The 22,685-nt window shown below is 43.9% G+C and overlaps 1 protein-coding gene across 1 annotated transcript in view; it reads right to left on the reverse strand.

Moving 5' to 3' along the window:
• Positions 1 to 3,744: 3,744 nt before the first annotated feature.
• Positions 3,745 to 22,685, reverse strand: part of LOC126293242 (translation initiation factor IF-2-like) — a 51,078-nt gene continuing 32,137 nt past the window's right edge. Inside the window, exon 7 of the mRNA XM_049986360.1 lies at positions 3,745 to 3,943. Coding sequence (XP_049842317.1) covers positions 3,745 to 3,943 — 199 coding nt within the window. The remainder of the gene's footprint in view (positions 3,944 to 22,685) is intronic.

Consider the following 22,685-nt stretch of genomic DNA (forward strand, 5'->3'; position numbering starts at 1 on the left):
AACAATTTACATGAGCCTCCCACCAGAAGTCTCTGAAAAGAGAAATTATTAGTTCATCTACTGTCAAATATTCCACATGCATATCTTTTTCATTTAAATTTGTTTTTCTGGAGCACACATAGAGCACGTCTTCACACATCAGGAACCAGTGACATAAAGTGCTGAAACATGGCCGTTCATCCGGTCATCCCGCGCTTCCGCGGAAGTGGGGGAGGACCTTGGTCAGCCACATCCCAGGCCCTCTGGTACACTTCCTCTCTTTGGTTCAGCCAAAGGTGACCAGAGAACCGTCTCAAGGATGATTATATAATCTACCTTCTCTATCTGTGGTCAGCAGACGACCAGCAATTCATTCAGTTTACAAACATTACCGAACTGGATTCAGGGATCGATTTTTAAGGAAGTGCGCATCTGAATAATTAAACACACAAATTGCTATTCTTTCCTACATTGGTATCTGGCTTAGGTGTGTTAAATAAAATCGTGTTATTATACAAAAAACGCTGTTCTCACAAGAACAAAGAAGTATGTTGTTGTACATCTTTTCAATGTTGGACAGTACTGTACGCTGTCAGTATTATTTTGTCTTTTGAGCAAGGGATTATTGGCATGCGTAGAAATTTATTCGGGAGAGGGAGGGGGGCAGGTATCAGGTACATAACCATTAACACACAAAAAGCTGTAATATTTTTATTATTTTTATTTTTAGTTTAACCTCAGTTTTCTCAACATGTGGTCTTTGATACTTCTTGAATCAATTTTTCGTCCACCTTTCCTTCTCCTTACAAAAAAGGAAAGCAATTATCACAGCAGCGTCATTTTTGTCAAAATTCCCAACCACAGTACTGTTGCACAACATTATTGAGCAGTCTAGAGAGAATGTGAATAGTATAGCACACTATGATTCTGCAATATTATTGATCGTCTGGGGCATGCTTAACGTACCATGACTTTATCTAACTGATCAGTAGGTTATTTCTTGATACAGGCACACAGCTTAACCCTTAACTCGCGAGGTGACTTTCGTGTAACGTATGCCACAAGGTGGGGTCTCTGGGACCCCTATGTTTAAACTGAGATTTAAAGCAAAAATCATTCGAAATTTTAAATTTATGCTATATAACATTTATTTTTACAATTATTTAAGTGTCGTTTAAATGCTTCTGGTTTATTTTATTGCACTAAACAAACCCTGTAGCATTTTACTACTTATCACACAAAAGCACATAAGTTGGTGCGCTTCTTCTATTTCGTAAGTAGACTGTTAGAGTACCGAATTTTACATACTGAAAAATTATACAATCTCTGTAGCAAATAAATTTCCAAATAAAACTGAATTCCAGGGTTTAAATTTGCTCATAAAAATTCCACCCTATAGGTACAAAACGAAAGTCTGTCAAATTAACAACAATTGCTGGGAACTACATTTCACATCACAATTCAGAACACATTCGATTTTAACAGACACTTTACGTATTTCACTAAAGAAACAGATAGATCCGCATCACAAGTTTCCTGAAGTTCTTCCTCTGAATCATACTCTTGCTCGATAGCAGAACTGCGATCACTAGATAATGTAAAATTGTCGTCTTCTTCGTTTATTTCTTGATCTGTATCAGTGACACCTTCCTCAATAGACCGACTTACAATTCCGTCAAACTCGGGAAGTTAAAAATGACGCATTCATGCCAACAGATAATGAGGTACATGGTCACTCACTGATCAGTCTGGTCTGGCAACGGAAGACAGCAAATCGAAAGCTGAAATTTTTAATGTACCATTTGAGAAATCTTTCACGCAGGAGGATCGTACAAACATACCGCCGGTTGAGTGTCGTACAGATTCCCGTATGGAGGACATAGTGATAGACATCCCTGGGGTTGTGAAGCAGCTGAATGGGTTGAAAATAAATAAATCGCCAGGTCCTGATGGGATTCCAATTCGGTTTTACAGAGAGTACTCTACTGCATCGGCTCCTTACTTAGCTTGCATTTATCGCGAATCTCTTGCCCAACGTAGAGTCCCGAGCGACTGGAAATAAGCGCAGGTGACGCCTGTATGTAAGAAGGGTAAAGGACGGATCCTAAAAATTACAGACCAATATCCTTTACATCGGTTTGTTGCAGGATTCTCAAACATATTCTCAGTTCGAATAAAATGAATTTCCTTGAGACAGAGAAGTTGCTGTCCACGCATCAGCACGGCTTTAGAAAGCATCGCTCCTGCGAAATGCAACTCGCCCTTTTTTCACATGATATCTTGCGAACCATGGATTAAGGGTATCAGACAGATGCCATATTCCTTGACTTCCAGAAAGCGTTTGACTGAGTGCCCCACTGCAGACTCCTAACTAAAGTACGAGCATATGGGATTGGTTCCCAAGTGTTTCAGTTGGTTGAAGACTACTTAAGTGATAGAACCCAGTGCATTGTCCTCGATGGTGAGTGTTCATCTGAGGTGAGGGTATCATCTGGAGTGCCCCAGGGAAGTGTGGTAGATCCGCTGTTATTTTCTATCTACATAAATGATCTTCTGGATAGGGTGGGTAGCAATGTGCGGCTATTTGCTAATGATGCAGTGGTGTACGGGATGGTGTCGTCGTTGAGTGACTGTAGGAGGATACAAGATGACTTGGACAGGATTTGTGATTGGTGTAAAGAATGGCTGCTAACTCTAAATATAGATAAATGTAAATTAGTGCAGATGAATAGGAAAAAGAATACCGTAATGTTTAAATACTCCATTAGTGATGTAGCACTTGACACAGTCACGTGGATTAAATATTTTGGCGTAACATTGCAGAGCGATATGAAGTGGGACAAGCATGTAATGGCAGTTGTGGGGAAGGCGGATAGTCGTCTTCGTTTCATTGCTAGAATTTTGGGAAGATGTGATTCATCTGTAAAGGAGACCGCTTATAAAACACTAATACGACCTATTCTTGAGTAATGCTGGAGCGTTTGGGATCCCTATCAGGTCGGATTGAGGGAGGACATAGAAGCAATTCAGAGACGGGCTGCTAGATTTGTTACTGGTAGGTTTGATCATCATGCGAGTGTTACGGAAATGCTTCAGGAACTCGGGTGGGAGTCTCTGGAGGGAAGGAGGCGTGCTTTTCGTGAATCGCTACTGAGGAAATTTAGAGACGCAGCATTTGAGGCTGACTGCAGTACAATTTTACTGTCACCAACTTATATTTCGCGGAAAGACCACAAAGATAAGAGATATTAGTGCTCGTGCATAGGCATATAGGCAGTCATTTTTTCCTTGTTCCGTTTGGGAGTGGAACAGGGAGAGAAGATGCTAGTTGTGGTACGAGGTACCCTCAGCCACGCACCGTATGGTGGATTGCGGAGTATGGATGTAGATGTAGATGTACAATACTGACGAAAACAGGTATGTAGTTCACGAGGAGCGGTATAGGAGACTCCAACGCCTATCAGAAACACGTGTCATCAATAAACACAGAAGGCGAGAACGCAACCGACAGCAAACCATCGTAGGTTTGGCCATTTAAGGAGGGTATGGGGAGTATAGGAGCATTCCACCACAACTGGCCTTGGAGAGCGAGTTCGAGAATTTTCGTGCGGTCTGAGAGACCACATCTCGTGAGTTAAGGGTCAAAAATCTAATCTGCGCCTGGGAAGGAAACACAGAAGCAATGTTTGAAGACGTTCGAGGTTGTCCACAGAGCAACGCGATGGTCGCAGGACTCTGTGGCAGGGAGCGGCGGCGTCGCCGCTGCTAGCCGGTGTCCCCGCGGCGTCGACGTCTGCGCGCGCCTGCCGAGGCTGCGGCCACCGCCCCCGGGGGGCAGGAGGCGTACAGACGGCCGCAGTCGCCGCCCCCCAGCCCCAGTATAGCCGCCTCCAGGAAGGGCAGCAGCGACGCCCGGGGGCGGGACGGGTCAGCGCGCCGGGACGCCAGCCACACCGCCCCCACACTGCCAAACAAAACGAGTACAAACCCTCCGATAACGGTGTCGCTGCCAAGGGGTTTTTCTTCGCCGCCAGGCTACTGGAACTGCCGTCTAATGTTTTACGATGACGACTGATGGAAAGCAGCTGATATTTGTGTGAAATTTAAAACTATCCCGGCGTAAAGGTTGTTCTACGAAATTTCGGGAGAATTGCCGGATGTCTGTTAATCGCTGGCACGTTATGTCGATGCAGAGTCTTCTGGCCGTCTTCGGGTGAATTTTGACGAGCAGTACTTTTTTTTTCTTCATTGATTTCCAATTCCCGCCGAAGGGGGGCGGGCTGGCAGCAGCTTAGTATGCTGCTCTACAGCCTACAGACTTTTTTTAAAAACGGAAGAAGAAAAGAAACAAGGAAACAGGCGATAAAACGGTGACTTAAAGTGTAAAATGGCGGAAAAATGCGGAAAGTTAAAACAGAAAGCGAAGGGGTTGGCAATGTTAATAATATACGTAGAAATCAGACAAGTAACATAGTAGACACACAATTAAAAAACATAGCGACAGTCTGGTTTCTGTTCGCAAGACATAAAAAAATCACACCCAGCGACAGTATGATGGCTGTTCGCAACACTTCGCAAAAGACACAACACGGAACACTCACTGTAAAACACTGCACGAAAATGGCGGCACAAAGATGACACTCCTGAGCCAAAGGCAGATGGGGGGGGGGTGACCTGGAGGAGGGGGAAAACCAAGGAGGGAGGAGAGGAAAAAACGAAAGGGGGGGGACCAAGGAGGGAGAGGACTCGTAAGGGGGGAGAGGGGCAGGGCAGATGCGAGACGGAATGAGAAGAGGCAGAGGAGGGAAATGCAAAAGGACTCGGTGGAGAGAAGGGGGCAGAGAGATGGGAGGTGACGAGCAGTACACTGAGCTCCCGTATTTAAGATCCCATCCACACATGTGCGGTGTTCTGGTTGGCACTCATGCATCGCTTGTGTGCATGCGCTTCTGTTCTAACAAGGAGACGACCTTGGGGACCAGGATTTGTCCGAAATTTTGTGTGGTGAAAGAGGACCCCTAACACCTCACGTGGTTAAAATATTAGGACGCGCTACCCGGAAAATCCCGAGAAAAATCGATCCAAAGTTTCTTAGGTGCCTTATGAGTATAAAATGTTAGTACACTGCTGAGCCGCCACCTGGCCTACATGATTAGCGGTCGGACCCTTACGCTAGAGGTCTCGGGTTCGATTCCTCCTCCGTCACTTTTTTTTCCTTCTGGTGCTTTCAAAATTGCACCGCATTGTTACAGGAGAGTCGTGAAACTAATTCCCAGGAAGACTATAAAAATTCATTCTATAATTCACCATCAATTATCGACACCAATATTCCAAGACATGATTCAATATGCCAGCCGGCACGGTAGCTCAACGTGTTCGGTCAGAGGGTTAGCAGCCCTCTGTAATAAAAAAGCTCAGTTAATCGATCAACAACGAACTTAAACGGATGTTTTACGACGTCCGCCCCTAGCAGATGCAACGAACGAAAGTGAACAAAAAAAGCCAGCATGGTAGCTCAGCGTGTTCGGTCAGAGGGTTAGCTACCCTCTGTAATAAAAAAACTGAGTTAATCGATCAACGACGAACTTAAACGAGTGTCTTACGATGTCCACCCCGAGCGGAGGCAACAAACGAAAACGAACAAAAATGAGATTTAAAAAAAAACATGGTTAGCGGTCGGACCTTACGCCAGAGGTCTCGGGTTCGATTCCTCCTCGGGCACTTTTTTTTTCAGTTCTGTTGCTTGCAAAATTGCAGCGCATTGTCACAGGAGAATCGTGAAAAACTATAAGAATTCATTCTATAATTCACCATCAGTTATCGTCACCAATATTCCGAGACATGATTCAGTATGCCTGGTTTGCGTCAAAATTATCAGAAACTCAAAACATTTTCGTAAACGTTAGTGGGGCATATTTTTGTACGGATTTATTGCAAACGCCCTGTGATTGTAAAAAAAATCCGCTTTTATAAGTTGCTCAAGATGTCGCAAAAATTCTTGCTTTGTTTGTTTTTACGATAATTACCGCTGCGGTTCTTGTTTATAATTATTATATGTATAAAAATTGAATGTTTCCCAATCGAATTTGCTATTCTGATTAAAAACTCAATGATTCTCCTCATATACTTTACAATGAAAAATGGAAAGCCCACCGCCATGAATTGTGTTGTTGGACCAGAAGAAAATAATTTTTATCCAGTAATGTAACTAATTTGTTAAATATAATGTAGGTTTGGGAAACTTTCTGAATAATTGGTGGAATAACAAAAGAAAATGAAACAGAAGAAAAATAGTGCCGGAGGAGGAATAGAACCCCAGACCTCTGGCGTAGTAGTCCAAGCCCTAAACATCTGCTTTTTTTTTCGTTATTGATCGTTGTGTTTGGTCGTTGCGGACGTCGCAAGACATCCTGTTCAAGTTCGGTGGTTGATCCTTCCACTCAGCTTTCCATTACAGAGGCCAACCGGCTCTCTGACAGAACACGCTGAACTACCGTGCCCGCGTCTAGGGCAGACGGCGTCTCGGCAATGGACTAACATTTTATACTCATAAGGCACCTAAGAAACTACGGATCGATTTTTCCCTGGATTTTCCGGGTAGTGCGTCCTAATATTTTAACCACGTGAGGTGTTAGGGGGTCCTCTTTCACCACACAAAATTTCGACAAATCCCCGACCCCACGCTCGTGCCGTCTCCTTGTAAGTCTTTGCACTGCTTTGCGCGTCCTCCACTGTGAAAGCTCGCTTCTTCGATACGAAAGCGATTCTCATGGCATGGTAAAATCGCCACGAAAGTTTTCTGCGATCGGGTTTGAGCCGTGGCGCTCGTTACTGGCCCGCGTCTCTTGGACGTCCATTATCGATCCTTCGATGTTTCTTGTCTTTGCTTGCCTTGTTGTCTCCGCATTCACGGGGCGAGTGGCAGTTGACGTTTGATCGGGCTACCTGCTGAGACGCCGCAAGGTACGATGGGAAGCAACCACGTATATGTGAAGTTGGTTGTACGCGGTCTGCCGGTTCAGCATGGAGGATACGTGTTGGCTGCCTGCCTGTGTGCTCTCCCAATTTTGCTCGCCGTGCCTTGCGACCGCCTAGCTTGGGTTGCTGCCTGGTGTATCCCACACGAGCCACACCGGACGTCCAGCAGAAGTTAAGCAGCCTTGTGTTTCTTTTAAAGAAAAGGAGCAAATGTATGACTTTTTGTAACCAGTTTTGGTGGCCTCTTAAGTGTGGCCTTAGCATTTACACTGCCTCTGGTGACAGCTAATTATTTAAAATTTAAATAGTTGGGATTCCCTGTCCTTTAGAATCTTTTGGGGGTTTTATTTGAATTTTCTCTTTGGGATCCCTTCCTTGTGCTTGGTTAAATGTTTACTTGTATAAAGGGAAGTGACTCCTGGTTAAAACTCGGAGAAGGTGTTTGACGTTACTGCCGCCTCCGGCATTCGTCTTTTCAATTAAGTGTTGTCATCCCTTCGAGCGACCTGCTGTCACTCCTCGTTAATTAATGCTGGTTTGTGTGTACTTAATTTGGAATTGGCCAATTGAATTAATATTTTGGAGCGCAGTATAACACTGAGGCAACCTCATTGTATACCACCTTGTGCCCCGGTCTAATACCTTAATTTTCAGTGGCACGAGTTAGCTTCACAACCGGTTTGACTTATGTGCTCCCTTCAAAATCTTGTCTTGTATAAGTTATGCCCCATGTGTGTCTGGCAACACAGAGAAGAGCTTCAGTGTGACTTCAGTGCTAGTCAGTTAATGGAGTCTTCATTTTGGTTTGGCTTCCACTGAAGAGTTTCAGTGGAGCGTAGTATGTTTGATTTGTTATTCATTTAACTACTGTAAGTTTATTTAATGGGGAGCAAGACATTTAAAGACTGTTGGTATTAACTCCCCTAGTTGCTGGGTGTTGCTAATTCGTTCAAATGGCCTACTACTTATTCAGTGGTAAGGGTGTTGATTAAATGGTCACTGTGAGTACAAATTCAAGCTATTTATTTGTTGCCGAAATTGTTAAAGTGTCTGTGTCGTGATTCAATCACTAGCTACGTGTTTGAGCTCAACTGACATAAACGTTACATTGCCCCCTTAAAATTTGTTGCCATCCGAAACCCTTAAGAGAATTACGTTTTGTCACTGCTTATGTTAACCCTCACTGGGTGCAATATTTCATGTAGTTAAATTTTGTCTTAAAATGTGTATTTCTCTGATGTAATAAACGAATGATAAAAGAAGAAGGCAAAGGGGCCTGGTCCTTCCTATTGTGTCTGGTTTGTAACACGTATCAGGGTTCTGTGCAGAATCTAATTGGAAACCGCCATGTCGATTCATAAGGATTCAGATAGTCATACGAGTTCGACAGTAAAGTAATGAGACTGATTTTCTTTCTAAGATGTGGCAACCCTGCAAGCTCGTGCACGCACAATATCTTCGAAGTTGGTCTATAAGCTGCTTCTAGTCCAAGCAGCACATCGATGCAACTGCTCAGTCGTGAGTTGCGCTGTAATAAGTTAACACGTGTTTGTGTCTCTCGTCACGGAAATAGAACCGCATAATATTGCGCAACGGTATGCCATTTCCTTTTGCATTAAATTGGGTGAAAACGCGACGACAACGTACGGTAAGCTTCAGATGGCTTTTGGAGACGAGATTATGTCAAGAGCTCAAGTTTTTCACTGGCATAAAATGTCTAGTGAAGGCAGAACTAATGTCGAAGATGAAGACCACAGTGGATGACCATCAATCCAAAGGACGGATGTCAGCTGGGCCAGGGTGCATGAACTCATACGATCTGATAGAAGATTATCCATGAAAATGATTGCAGAAGAACTGAACATCAATCGAGAAACGGTTCGTCTAGTAATAACTGAAGATCTTAGTATGAGAAAGATTTGTGCAAAAATGGTCCCCAAAAATCTCATAGCACAACAGCGAGAGATACTGAAAAATGTGGCAGCCGATCTGTTAGAGCAAAAGGAAATCATACAGAATTGTTGAGCCGTGTTATCACTGGTGATGAAAGTTGGCTTTTTCAGTACGATCCAGAGAGAAAACGCCAAAGTTCGCAATGGTTCTCAAGGGGGTCACCCAGACCAAAAAAAGCTCACATGTCAAAGTCGAAAGTGAAATGCATGCTTGTATGCTGCTTTGATTCCAAGGGAATTGTTCATAAAGAGTGGGTGCCTCCTTGACAAACAGTTAACCAATATTACTACAAAGAAATTTTAGAAGGACTTCGTAAAAGAGCTCTTTGTGTCTGTGCCAACATTGCTGATAATTGGATTCTGCATCACCATAATGCGCCATCCTATACTGCACAATTTTTAACCTCAAAACAAATTTCAGTACTACCGCAGCCATCTTATTCACCAGACATTGCTCCGTGCGACTTTTTTCTATTTCCAAGAGTCGAAATGGCGGTCAAGGACACTATTTTTAAAGAACACAAAATTTCCAAAAAGCTGTAACGAGGGTCTTGGAGGATACTACAGGAGTTCCAAAAATGAAACTTCCTGGCAGATTAAAACTGTGTGCCAGACCGAGACTCGAACTCGGGACCTTTGCCTTTCGCAGGCAAGTGGAAGGCGAGGCCTGAGTCGTGCTTGGGTAGCTCAGATGGCAAAGCACTTGCCCGCGAAAGGCAAAGGTCCCGAGTTCGAGTCTCTGTCCGGCACACAGTTTTAATCTGCCAGGAAGTTTCATATCAGCGCACACTCTGCTGCAGAGTGAAAACTCATTCAAGTTTCAAAAATGTTACCATCAATGGCAGATGCGCTGGACAAAGTGTGCGCAATCAGAAGGGAACTACTTTGAAGGAGACAACACTGAATGGTAAGCAACTCTTTTTTTCACATCAGTCTCATTACTTTATTGTTGCATCTCATATTTCACTGATGACTAAGCTCAAAAAAGTTTGATGTATGGACCACAACTTTTATTCCGTTATACTTTTTCGAATTACAATTGGAAATATAGTGTTCAGCGATAGTGGACTTACTTGCTTGGAGAAGGCGAGCATGCTACTGATGTTCTATAACACGATCCTCGATAGTGGGCCTCGTTTGCCCTATGTGAGTTTTGCCGCACTCACAGGGAATCCTGTAAACACCTGCTTTGCGCAACTGAGTCTTCTCTAATGGATCCCAAAAGTGCTGACATTGCAGCACTAGTTATGCATGCTCTCTCCTCAACGTGCTTTTTTTCAACAACGAGTTTTTTCAACGATCTGAAAGAGTCCATTGCCTCCTCTGGTGGCCAGCCTATTGATGGAGGACTCTGAAGAGCGAGCACTCGCCTCACCTATTTTAAACCCAACAGTATTTTGGCGGCACGTTGATGACACTTTTATGATTTGGCCTCATGGTTTGGACAGTCTCCAAAAGTTCTTTCAATATCTGAACTCCATAAGCGAAAAAGTAAAATTTGCTGTGGAGGTGGAGAAAGATGGCTGCTTGCCATTTTAAGACGCCTTGGTGCGACGTAAGAGCGATAGCGCAATTGGGCATTCAGTGTTTTGAAAGGCCACTCGTAGTGACCTTCATTTACAATCTACTGGTTGCCACCATCCTGTACAAATGATGGGCGTTCTAAAGACTTTGGCCAAGCGAGCCCATACCGTCTCAGATGCTGACAGCCTGCAAACAGAACTGGAACACCTACAAACTGTGTTCTTGAATAATGGGTATTCATCTCAACAAGCAAAGTGAGCGCTTTAGATGTGTACATGACAGAACAAGGAAGAGGATGAGGCTTTCAAAACGACAGCTTGTCTAACATATATTGGAAACGTTTCAGCTAAAATACAAAGAATAGTAAGAAGACATAAAGTAATATTTCGACCTCTTTCCAAAATATCACCACTTTTGCATCATGTCAAAGACTACTCAGAGTTGTGCAGAGCAGGTGTTTACAGGATCCCATGAGTAGTAGGGTAACAAGGGCACCAACGCATTTTGTTAGAGTGGGTTGCCCACATCAGGGGTGGGTATGTACTCAGGACCTTAACCTATTGTTCTGCTAAAGGGATCCTTCCTTTTCATTGACAGGTCCTTAACCTATTCTTACCCCACTCCCTTCCACTCCCCCCCATCCCTTAGGGAACCTTCAACCCACCCCCTCCCCCCTCACTGCTAGAGGTACACTTTTAGGTCTGAGTTACTGGAATAGCGCCTCTCACTCTTATCAATTTGATTGACTACTTAATTAAATTGATCAATTTAATTAAGTAGTCAATCAAATTGACAAGACACAGACCTGAAACTGTACCTGTAGCATTGATGGGATATGGGGTGGTTTAAAGGTTTCCTGAGAGATGGGGAGAGGTGGTGGGGATACAATAGGTTATGGGCCTGTCAAAAGGAAGGATCATTTTAACAGAAGAATAGGTTAAGGGCCTGTCAATCAAAGGAGAACAATAGGTTAATGACCTTTCAATCAAAGGGGAACAATAGGTTTGCCCCTGAGTGCATACCTGACCCTGATGTAGGCAACCTGCCTAACAAAACGCGCTGGTGTCCTTGTTGCCTTCCTACTTCCGTGTGAATGCAGCAAATCTTACATAGGGCAAACGAAGCGGACTGTGCAGGATCGCATTATAGAATGTAAATAGCCTTTTCCCAGCAAATAAGTCTGCTATCAGTGAACACTGTATTTCCACTACTCATTCAATGAAATATAATGATCAATAATTGAGGTCCATACGTCAAGCATTTGGAGCAAATTTATCAATGAATCAGTGAAAATACTACTGTCTCAGTCCTTTATGAATCGAGGTGGCAGTTTCCAGTTAAATTAAAATTCTACATGGGACCTGATTACCTAAAACCTTTGAGCTCTGTGTAACCTGCGTTGTCCTCTGGTCTTACCGTGTAAAGGCACTCGTTTTGATTTCCGAGAGGCGAGCTTTCACCACACATGCGGTACAACAACGCATGTGCAATGTCAACCGGACACTAAGCATGTGCTGGCAGTATCTTAAAGAGGGCAGCTTAGTATATTGTTCGTCAGTATTCACATAAATGTGGCCAGAAGACTTTGTACCTAAATATCGTACCAGCAAGTTGTAGACATCTGGCAGTTCTTACGAAATTTTGTAGAACAACCTTATACTTATCTTACAGGGTATCCAGCAAAGAGTCCCTGATTTCAAAATTATGAGGTTGGTCAAAAAATACTGAGAATCATTTTGTTAGAAGCAAAGCAGTAGCTATATATGGAATTGAATTTAATCTCCTTCAGTGTACTGTCCTTGCCTAGGAATGCACTTATCCAAACACTGAATTCGTGACTGGAAACGTTTCTGGAAGGCTTCTTTCGGAACGGCGTCCATCTGCTCCGCCATGGCCCTCTCAATGTCAGGGATGCTGTCAAAACTTTTTGTCCGAAGGACGGTTTTAATTTCTGGCAAGACCCAGATGTAGGATTGTGTTAAATCTGGTGAGTAAGGCGGATATGGACAGATAAGAACACTTTTTCTGGCCAAAAACTCGCGAATGAAAAGCGACGTTTGGCATGGTGCGTTGTCATGGTGAAAAAGGAAGTCATTGGCTCTTTTTTCAGGTCTCCTTCTCCATACATTATATTGCAGACGTTGCAGTACGCCCTTGTGAAATTAAACCTTTACATTTGTTGCTCTAGGAACTAACTCTCATAGCACTATGACTTCAGTTTCCAAGAAAACAATGAGCATTACTTTGATATTCGATTTTAACTGACGTGCCTATTTCCATTCAGAACACTGAATTTTCGTCTCAGGGTCATACACATAGACCCAAGTTTTACCTCCAGTTACAATTTGCGACAAGAAGTCTGGATTTGAATGAAGACGATCCCTGAACTCCATGCGAACTGATACACGTTTTTCGTCCTGTTAATTACTCAAAAGTCTGGGAACAAATTTTGTACACACTAGTCTGATTTCCGAATTATCGGTTCAAATACTTTGCATGGACTTGTATGAGATGATAATTTCTTCAGTAAACAGCCTTCAGAGTTACAACATTATCTCTATACACCTGTTTCAACATTTTGAGTTTCTTTTGTGCATTTTTGCATAAACAGAACTTATTGTTCACCCTTCGTTCGAAATCTATTATTCATGACAGACATGGTAAACACAAACTCACTCTAGTGTCTCTGGAATCTGACTAACAGGTTAGAAGATGTTCCAGATTGACGCTGTGTCAACAGAAAACGTTATTGTACAAATTATATCAAATGGTTCTAGCTTCAGTATACATCCATAGACGAATGCAACAAAAGGTATATTTATTGTGAAAGCTGTGAAGATTTTATACAGAAATTTACGAATAGTTCGAAAAGATGCTAACAGATGGCGCTGAACGCTGTCCAACTCGTGCAGTATCTATCTATCTATATCCGAATCCCGCTTCAGCTACTGCTGGGTGCTGACGAGTCCTCTCCATTTGGCTCGGTCCACCCACAACTTTTCTTCCTCCACTTGCCGCCAGGTCACTCCTCTCCTTTCTACAGATATTCTCACTCCCATTTTCCACTGTGTTCTTGGGCGCCCTCTAGGTCTTTTCCCATCCATCTTTAGTTCTTCCACAATTTTGGGGAGTCTGTGCCCATGCATCCTCTTAACATGCCCATACCATCTTAATCTCTTTCTTTCAATTTCTTCTCTCATACTTTTTTGTTTAAGGACCTTTCTAATCTCTACATTCCTTACTCTGTCCATTCTTGTTTTTCCCTTAACTGCTCTGAGCAATTTCATTTCCCGTGCTTGCAGTCTGCTCCAGTCCCTTTCTGTCATTCTCCATATTTCTCCGCCATAGGTGACAATAGGGATGTACTAATTCTCATACATAAGGAGTTTTGCTCTTTCTGAAACTTCATTATCAGCGTGCATAATTAAACTCGTGTCTGCCCCCGGTAGCTGAGTGGTCAGCGCGACATACTGTGAATCCTAAGGACCCTGGATCGATTCCCGGCTGGGTCGGAGATTTTCTCTGCTCAGGGACTGGGTGTTGTGTTGTCCTAATCATCATCATTTCATCCCCATCGACGCGCAAGTTGCCGACGAGGCGTCAAATCGAAAGACTTGCACCCGGCGAACGGTCTACCCGACGGGCGGCGTAAGTCACATGACATTCAAATTAAACTCGTCTTCTGCAAGCAGTCTTTGCAGTCACATCACAGTCTCTTCGAAATGACCGCCGCTGGCAGTACCGAGGTGGCGCAAATGAACAATGACATTTTCCATCACATCCTGCAGTGTCTCAATGGAAATGGATTCAGATGCCACACACATCGCCGATACGAGCTCGTCCAACGTGGTGGGATGGTTGCTTCAGACAGTCCGAATGTGCTCCACAAAAAGTAGTCTCAAGGAGACAGATGGGGCGAACAGGGAGGCAGGCCATCTGTGCGCCAATAAGTTTGCAATAATCCAAAGCAGTGGCCCTACTCCCTAAGTATTAATCAAGAAATCGAAACACCTGTTCGGTGCGAAGTAGTCTGCCCCAATCTTGCATGGACCACTCGGTGCCAGTGTTCGTTTCTGGCAGGAAAAAAGAGCCAATAATGCCTTTACTGCATGCCGCAGCAGGGATAGTAACTCTGGGAGAGTACAGTGGTTTCGCTTCAGACAGCTAGGCATTTGTAGAACCCGAGAATCATCAGTTTTGTTGATTAAAGTATCCATTCCGGTGGAAGTGTGAACCAGCTGTAGTCAACATCACATCCTTGATTGTCTAACGCTGTGAGGATCTGGTTCGCGAAGTCAGCCCCCTCTCGCACAGCTGGTACCGGTGCAGCCCGGTAGCTTTTGGTTTTGAATGAAAATATGTGTACGCTTTATCTCAGTAGTTTCTGCGTGCTGGAACGCTTCAAACCAATCTCTGCCGCAATTCTTCGGACGGGTTTAATTGGATTTTGCCAACTAATTCCAGAAACCGTGGCGATATTTTCACGAGTAACTACAGTTTGCCTGGGGCCAACATCCTCCGCAAAATTATCAGCCACGCTGCCTGTGTATCGGAATTTGGCAAAGAGCGGGAATGGTTTCCGCTTCGGGTCCTTTTGGAACGTTAAACCGAGTTTGAAAACTGCGCCTTCTTGCTGTAGGACTGTGTTCTAACCAATGGTGTTCTAGAATCAGAAAAACACGTTTTTCAATGGATTACAGCACCACCTGTTAGCATCTTTGGCAACCATTTCTAAATTCTTACAGATTTCACAATGAACATAGAGTTTCTTGCACTCGTCTATCGATCTTAGTATTCGAGACACTTAAGGTAGTAAAGTAGTTTTGCTATTTGGGGAACAAAATAACTGATGATGGTCAAAGTAGAGACAATATAAAATGTAGACTGGTAATGGCAAGGAAAGCGTTTCTGAAGAAGAGAAATTTGTTAACATTGAGTATAGCTTTCAGTGTTGGGAAGCCGTTTCTGAAAGTATTTGTATGGAGTGTAGCCATGTATGGAAGTCAAACATGAACGATAAATAGTTTTGACAAGAAGAGAATAGAAGCTTTCGAAATATGATGCTACAGAAGAATGCTGAAGATTAGATGGGTAGATCACATAACTAATGAGGAGGTATTGAATAGAATTGGGGAGAAAAGGAGCTTGTGGCACAACTTGACATAAAGAAGGGACCGGTTGGTCGGACATGTTGTGAGGCATCAAGGGATCACCAAATTAGCATTGGAGGGCAGCGTGGAGGGTAAAAATCGTAGAGGGAGACCAAGAGATGAATACACTAAGCAGATTCAGAAGAATGTAGGGTGCAGTAAGCGCTCGGAGATGAAGAAGTTTGCACAGGACAGAGTAGCATGTAGAGCTGTATCAGACCAGTCTCAGGACTGAAGACCACAACAACAACAACTTGATTTGAAGCTCTCAACGTTGGAATTGCTCGCTATGAACTGCGATGCACTTTTTATATATACTATGTATTAGTACAGCACCATCTGTTAGCATCTTTGGGAACCATTTCGATATTCTTACAGCTTTCACAATGAACATACCGTTTCTTGCACTAGTGTATCGATCTTAGTATTCGAGATATTTAATTGGTAAATCAGGGACTCCTTTGCAAGACATCCTATAACTTAGCTATAAGGAAAGCGTAGCGGGAACGTACGGCGATGTGATTAAGTGGCAATGATACGGAAAATAGTACTAGCGAGATATTAGAGGGCAGAAGTTTTGGAGTTCCAGAAGATACAGAACACAGGCATATATAGCACAACGCCAAGCTGCCTGGTACTCAGGTGTAACTGGGCTAACATAAGGTCGCTTCCTCCATTTGCCACTCAGATAGTTCCCAAGTGGACACCAATCCGTCAGACACGCACTTAAGCGGATTTCCTTATCCAATCAGTTATCAACGCACAGTATCAGCAGCAGTATATGACGTCATAGAGATTGAGCTATGAGAAAATGAAACTGCAGGGCGAAATCCGCTGCAGATACAGGTGAAATATCTGTTCAAATATGCGTGAAATACGTTAAATATATCTGACATGTTCGCAGATTGGCAAAGTCGCGCGGAGAAAGCTCCTCCTAAACCACTGAATCGATTTCAACCGAATTTGATGCTCATATTACTATCTGGAAATACAGTACTCCCCATTAACATTGATACACCAAGACGAAATGCAGATGATAAACGGATATTCATTGGACAAACAGATTATACTAGCACTGACATGTGATTACATTTTCACGCAATTTGGGTGCATAGATCCTGAGGTATCAGTACCCAGAACAACCACCTCTGGCCATAATAACGGCCTTGATACGCCTGGGCATTGAGTCAAATAGAGCTTGGATGGCGTGTACAGGTACAGCTGTCCATGCAGCTTCAACATGATACCACAGTTCATCAAGAGTTGTCACTGGGGTATTGTGACGAGCCAGTTGCTCAGCCACCGTTGACCACACGTTTTCAATTGGTGAGTGATCTGGAGAATGTGCTGGCCAGGGCAGCAGTCGAACATTTTCTGTATCCAGAAAGGCCCGTACAGGATCTGCAACAAGCTGTCGTGCATTACCCTGCTCAAATGTAGGGTTTCGCAGGCATCGAATGAAGGGTAGAGCCACGGGTCTTAACACATGTGAAATGTAACGTCCAGTGTTCAAAGTGCCGTCAATGCGAAGAAGAGGTGACGTGTAACCAATGGCACCACATACCACCATGCCGGGTGATACGCCAATATGGCGATGACGAATACACGCTTCCAATGTGCGTTCACCGCGATGTCGCCAAACACGGATGCGACCATTATGATGCTTAAAACAGAATCTGGATTCATCCGAAAAAATGTTTTGCCATTCGTACACCCAGGTTCGTCGCCGAGTACACCATCGCAGGCGCTCCTGTCTGTGGTGAAGCGTCAAGGGTAACCGCAGCTGTGGTCTCCGAGCTGATAGTCCGTGCTGCTGCAAACGTCGTCTAGCTGTTCGTGCAGATGGTTGTTGTCTTGCAAACGTCCCCATCTGTTGAGTCAGGGATCGAGACGTGGCTGCACGATCCGTTACAGCCATGCGGATGAGATGCCTGTCATCTCGACTGCTAGTGATACGAGGCCGTTGGGATCCAGTACAGCGTTCCGTATTTCGATCCTGAACCCACCGATTCCATATTCTGTTAACAGTCATTGCATGTCGACCAACGCGAGCAGCATTGTCGCCGTACGATGAACCGCAATCGCGATGGCCTACAATCCGACCTTTATCAAAGTCGGAAACGTGATGCTACTCATTTTTCCACCTTACACGAGGCATCAAAACAACGTTTCACCAGACAACGCCGGTCAACTGCTGTTTGAGTATGAGAAATCGGTTGGAAACTTTCCTCATGTCAGCACGTTGTAGGTGTCGCCAACGGCGCCAACCTTGTGTGAATGCTCTGAAAAGCTAATCGTTTCTATATCACAGCATCTTCTTCCTGTCGGTTAAATTTCGCGTCTGTAGCACGTCATCTTCGTGGTGTAGCAATTTCAATGGCCAGTAGTGTACATACAGTAGGGTAAGAACTATTGGGGTTGGGGTGATGACGTGGAAACAGAAGGGGAGGACGAAATGGACAGACAGAGAGGGGGAAGCAGGACAGGGATACAGATATCAGGGAGGAGGAGACTGACAAAGTGAGAATGGGGAAATGGATGGGGAAAGTGAAGAAGAGCTGGGCAGACGAATGAAAGAAGAGGAGATGGGGGAGGTAATGGACAGAGTGGTGATGAGGAGAAAAGGAAATAAGGAGGCGACAGAGGGCAGTAGGTGATAGACAGAGGGGATGAGGATATGGAGAGAATGGGAAGCAGCTGATGTACATAGGGGGCAGGACCAGTTGGAAGGAGGGGGTCAGGAGGAGCAGATGGACAGGACAGAGCAGCAGGTGGACAGAGAGAGGGACACGAGGGCATAGGTACTGTCGAGGTTGGAGAGGGTGAACCGAGAGTCGGAGGAGAAGGAGAAGAAGGTGGAGGAGATTGACAACGAAAGGGAGGAGAAGGACATGTGCGGAGTAAGTATATACCTGGGCAATACCAGGTACTCAGCTAGTTTGTATATGTTTATGCATATGGATGTATATATGTACATAGGTGTAGCTTTATACAGGGTGTTTCACAATTCACGTCACACAGTTCTAGAGGCTGTAAAGCAGACTTAGTAGATCACTTCTTGTCTGGAAACGTCATCTGATACGGCGCGCGCCGCTAACCTGTGATCTTGTTCAAAGCGCGCGCTGTAATCGATTGTAGTTCGCCGTTCTGTAGCGGCTGGCGCTCCGATGGCGATTTGCTATGACGTCGCTGGCGTGTGTTTGCGGTGGCCGGCGGAAAGCGAGAGGGTAGTGGATTTTTCGGGTACTGCACGGAACGTGAAGTTCGCTCTGCCTGACCAGCTGGTGACTATCGCTAAGGTTGTTGTGCCTCGCAATGTAAGCAGAGTGGTCTGGGGCGGAGGCGACTCGCCGCTGTGCTGGCCATGCGGAGGTGATTAATTGGAGTCGGCGTAGTTGTGCTGCCTGCCTGTCTGATGCTCAGGTCTGGTGGAGTCCTGTGATTACTCTGGCCAGAGACAACTAGTTGCTGAATTTTGGAGTCGTGTGCCAGGTTAGGGCGTGGGCTCGGTTGGCTCTTCAGATTTTCCCCTGGAAGCTCCTGCACCGGTTTCTGAACTTCATTCTGATGTGGGACGGTGTTGTTGCGACTTTTTGCTGTGGGTGTGTGGCTCGTTACGATATTTGTTGGTACTAATTTATTTTCTCAACTGGAGTCCTGCCCGGAGTTGCGTTCCTGTATGGTACATTTGGTAGTCGATGTGTTACGTACAGTCTGCCTAAGAAGGCGGTTTTGTACAGTATACACGTAGTGGATTACTGCTGCTTGGTATATGTGGTCTTCTGGGACCTGAACAAGACGATCTAGTCAATTTGGTTTTGTAACAGCATTTAATGGTATATTCTTTATTTTTTTAACTGTGTTATTATTAACTTGCTGGAATAGCCGCGTTCGGTGTCGTTAAGGCACTTCTAAGACTGTGGTTTGACTATTCATGTGATCTTGGCTTTTATTGTTTCGTTTTAGGAAGCGAGAATTGTTTGAGATTTGTGTGTGTTGGCTTCCGGCACTTGTTAAGAGCGCCCGAGTTAACGACGCTGTGGTTATCACGTGCTGTCGGGATGTTATACTGTGTTTTCGAATCTTATCTGTCGTGTGTCACATAACATAACCAAGGTGCGTAAGTGATGGGCAGTTGTGGGAGGCATGTCGGGGATCTCTCAGCGGTTTATTTCGAGTCCGTTTCTAGTGGGAAGTGTAATGGTACTTGAATTACGTAACCATTATGGTACCTCACCTGAACCTCTCTATACCAGTAATATTCTACTGTATTTCTGTTAACTACTTAACATGAAACATGGACGATAACTAGTTCGGACAAGAAGAGAATAGAAGCTTTCGAAATGTGGTGCTACAGAAGAATACTGAAGATAAGGTGGATAGAGCACGTAACTAATGAGGAGGTATTGAATAGGATTGGGGAGAAGAGAAGTTTGTGGCACAACTTGACTAGAAGAAGGGATCGGTTGGTAGGACATGTTTTAAGGCATCAAGGGATCACCAATTTAGCATTGGAGGGCAGCGTGGAGGGTAAAAATCGTAGAGGGAGACCGAGAGATGAGTACACTAAGCAGATTCAGAAGGATGTAGGTTGCAGTAGGTACTGGGAGATGAAGCAGCTTGCACAGGATAGAGTAGCATGGAGAGCTGCATCAAACCAGTCTCAGGACTGAAGACAACAACAACAACAACTTAACATATTTCTGAGAGAACATTCAGATTTGATTTCACTTTTGATACATCGATATGTTTATATTGCAATGATATTATTTTTATGTGTATTCTTTCTTTTGTCACTATGATCTTTGACGTACTTGTAACTCTGATTTTTGAGCGCGTAGGCGATTATCAGTTAGTTGTTAACTTGTTAGAGAGTCGGACCTTGAGAAACTCAAGTCGTGGACGTCATGTTGGAAAGACGAATATTGTCGTCAGCTTATAAAATGTGAACTTTAACAGTGACTGTGAGGAAGATGTTTTCAAGTATGTTTTGTATTGTGAAATAATGTTTTGCGTGATACGTGATACTGCAATAAAAGCAGATAAAAGGAAGTGTAACTTAAATTCAGAGTGCTGATTATTTTTTACATCACTACTGTGCTAACTTTGAAAGGTTTAATCTCCAAGAATGGTTTGAGAAGCGCATCTACAAAACTTTTGAATATAGCAGGATAAAACCTAGGCCTCTTTGCATCCGGGCTTGGAATCATAATCACCTAGATTTTCAACGATTGAGCCATGATAATACGAGACCAGCGTGGGAAACACAAAAAGATGAGTGTCTAGTTTTTTGATTATTAGATGAAATTACTTTATTAACTGTGCTCTAATGACACCTGCCACATAATATGACTGATGTTGCCCGAAAATGCAGTATATAGCAGCGTGAGAAACACCACAATCGTTATTAAAATTTTGACCTTTGTTGTGAAAGGGTTGTTAGAGAAGGCTCCGAAGTGTTGAGAGCTCGCTCGTCTGTGATTGCGTTGGGAGTTGCCCTGCCCTTTGGTTGTATCAAATTATTATTTTGTTATTATATTTATTGGTTGTGTGTTGCGCTTCATTCATTTTATGGTACGAAGAGCCATTATCTTTCTCAAAGTTTTTTATATAAATCATTTTAAATTGTAATGCCAAGTTAACATATTTTTGGATTTTGTCTTTTGGATAAACTCTAAAAGCCTTATTGTAAAAGGTTCTTGATTTTATGGAGACAATCTGCCGTCATTGTTTTCAAAAGCTCACTCTTTAACCATTTGTTCAGTTTTGTAAGTTATATGAATTTGTTGTTATTTAAAAGAGTTTAGTATTGGCAGTTTCATAAATTGTGTACAGAGTCTGCTGTTTCGATATTATTGGGTGGAACTCCTTGGATAGTTGTCCAATAAGTAAACACATTTCAGTCATCCAATGATCCTACAGAGCGTCAAAGATACAGGCCCGGCACCCGTAAATGTATGTATATACAGGGTAATTCTGTGATGATGTTACAGTCTTACCAGGATGATGCAGACAGACAAATGTATCAGATTGAGATAAAAGTCCCTGCACCGGTAACGAACGTGTGGAAAGTTATAAGTGAAAACCATTCTGATTTCTCTGAGCGTGAAACACATGTACTGGTAGTGTTGTTGCTGAGACTGTGGGGTAGGCAACTTTCGGAGGTGGTCGTGAGAACCAAAACAAGTAAAAATTTCCAGTAAACATGGGCTCTAGAATGCATACTTTAAGACCTATGAGCACGTGTTCGATAGAGGAGTAGCGAGATGAAGGTCTCATAGCTCCTCAGATATGCATTTTAGAGCCCATGTTTACTGGATATTTTAGTGCTTGCAGATGTATTCCGCAGTCAGAGGTATCAGAATGATTATCACTCATTCCTTTCCTAATCATGGACCATGAACTCAATGTGATACATTTGTCTGTCTCCATCAGCATTGAAAGTTTGTAACACCATCACGGAAACACTGTGCACATACACTAATGGCCATTAAAGTTGCTACACCACGAAGATGACGTGCTACAGAGACGAAATTTAACCGACAGGAAGATGTTGTGATATGCAAATGATTATCTTTTCGAGCATTCACACTAGGTTGGCGCCAATGGCGACACCTACAACGTGCTCACATGAGGAAAGTTTCCAACCGATTTCTCATACACAAACAGCAGTTGCCGGCGTTGCCTGGTGAAACGTTGTTGTGATGCCTCGTGTAAGAAGGAAAAATGCGTACCATCACGTTTCCGACTTTGATAAAGAACGGATTGTAGCCTATCGCGATTGCGGTTTATCGTATCGCGACATTGCTGCTCGCGTTGCTCCAGATCCAATGACTGTTAGCAGAATATGGAATCGGTGGGTTCAGGAGGGTAATACGGAACGCCGTGCTGGATCCCAACGGCCTCGTATCACTAGCGGTCGACATGACAGGCATGTTATCCGTGTGGCTGTAACGGATCGTGCAGCCACGTCTGGGCCTCTGAGTGAAAAGATGGGGACGTTTGCAAGACAAGAACCATTTGCACGAACAGTTCGACGACGTTTGCAACAGCATGGACTATCAGCTCTGAGACCGTGGCTGCGGTTACCCTTGACACTGCA

The sequence above is a fragment of the Schistocerca gregaria genome, chromosome 10, assembly GCF_023897955.1.
Source record: "Schistocerca gregaria isolate iqSchGreg1 chromosome 10, iqSchGreg1.2, whole genome shotgun sequence".
NCBI lineage: Eukaryota > Metazoa > Arthropoda > Insecta > Orthoptera > Acrididae > Schistocerca > Schistocerca gregaria.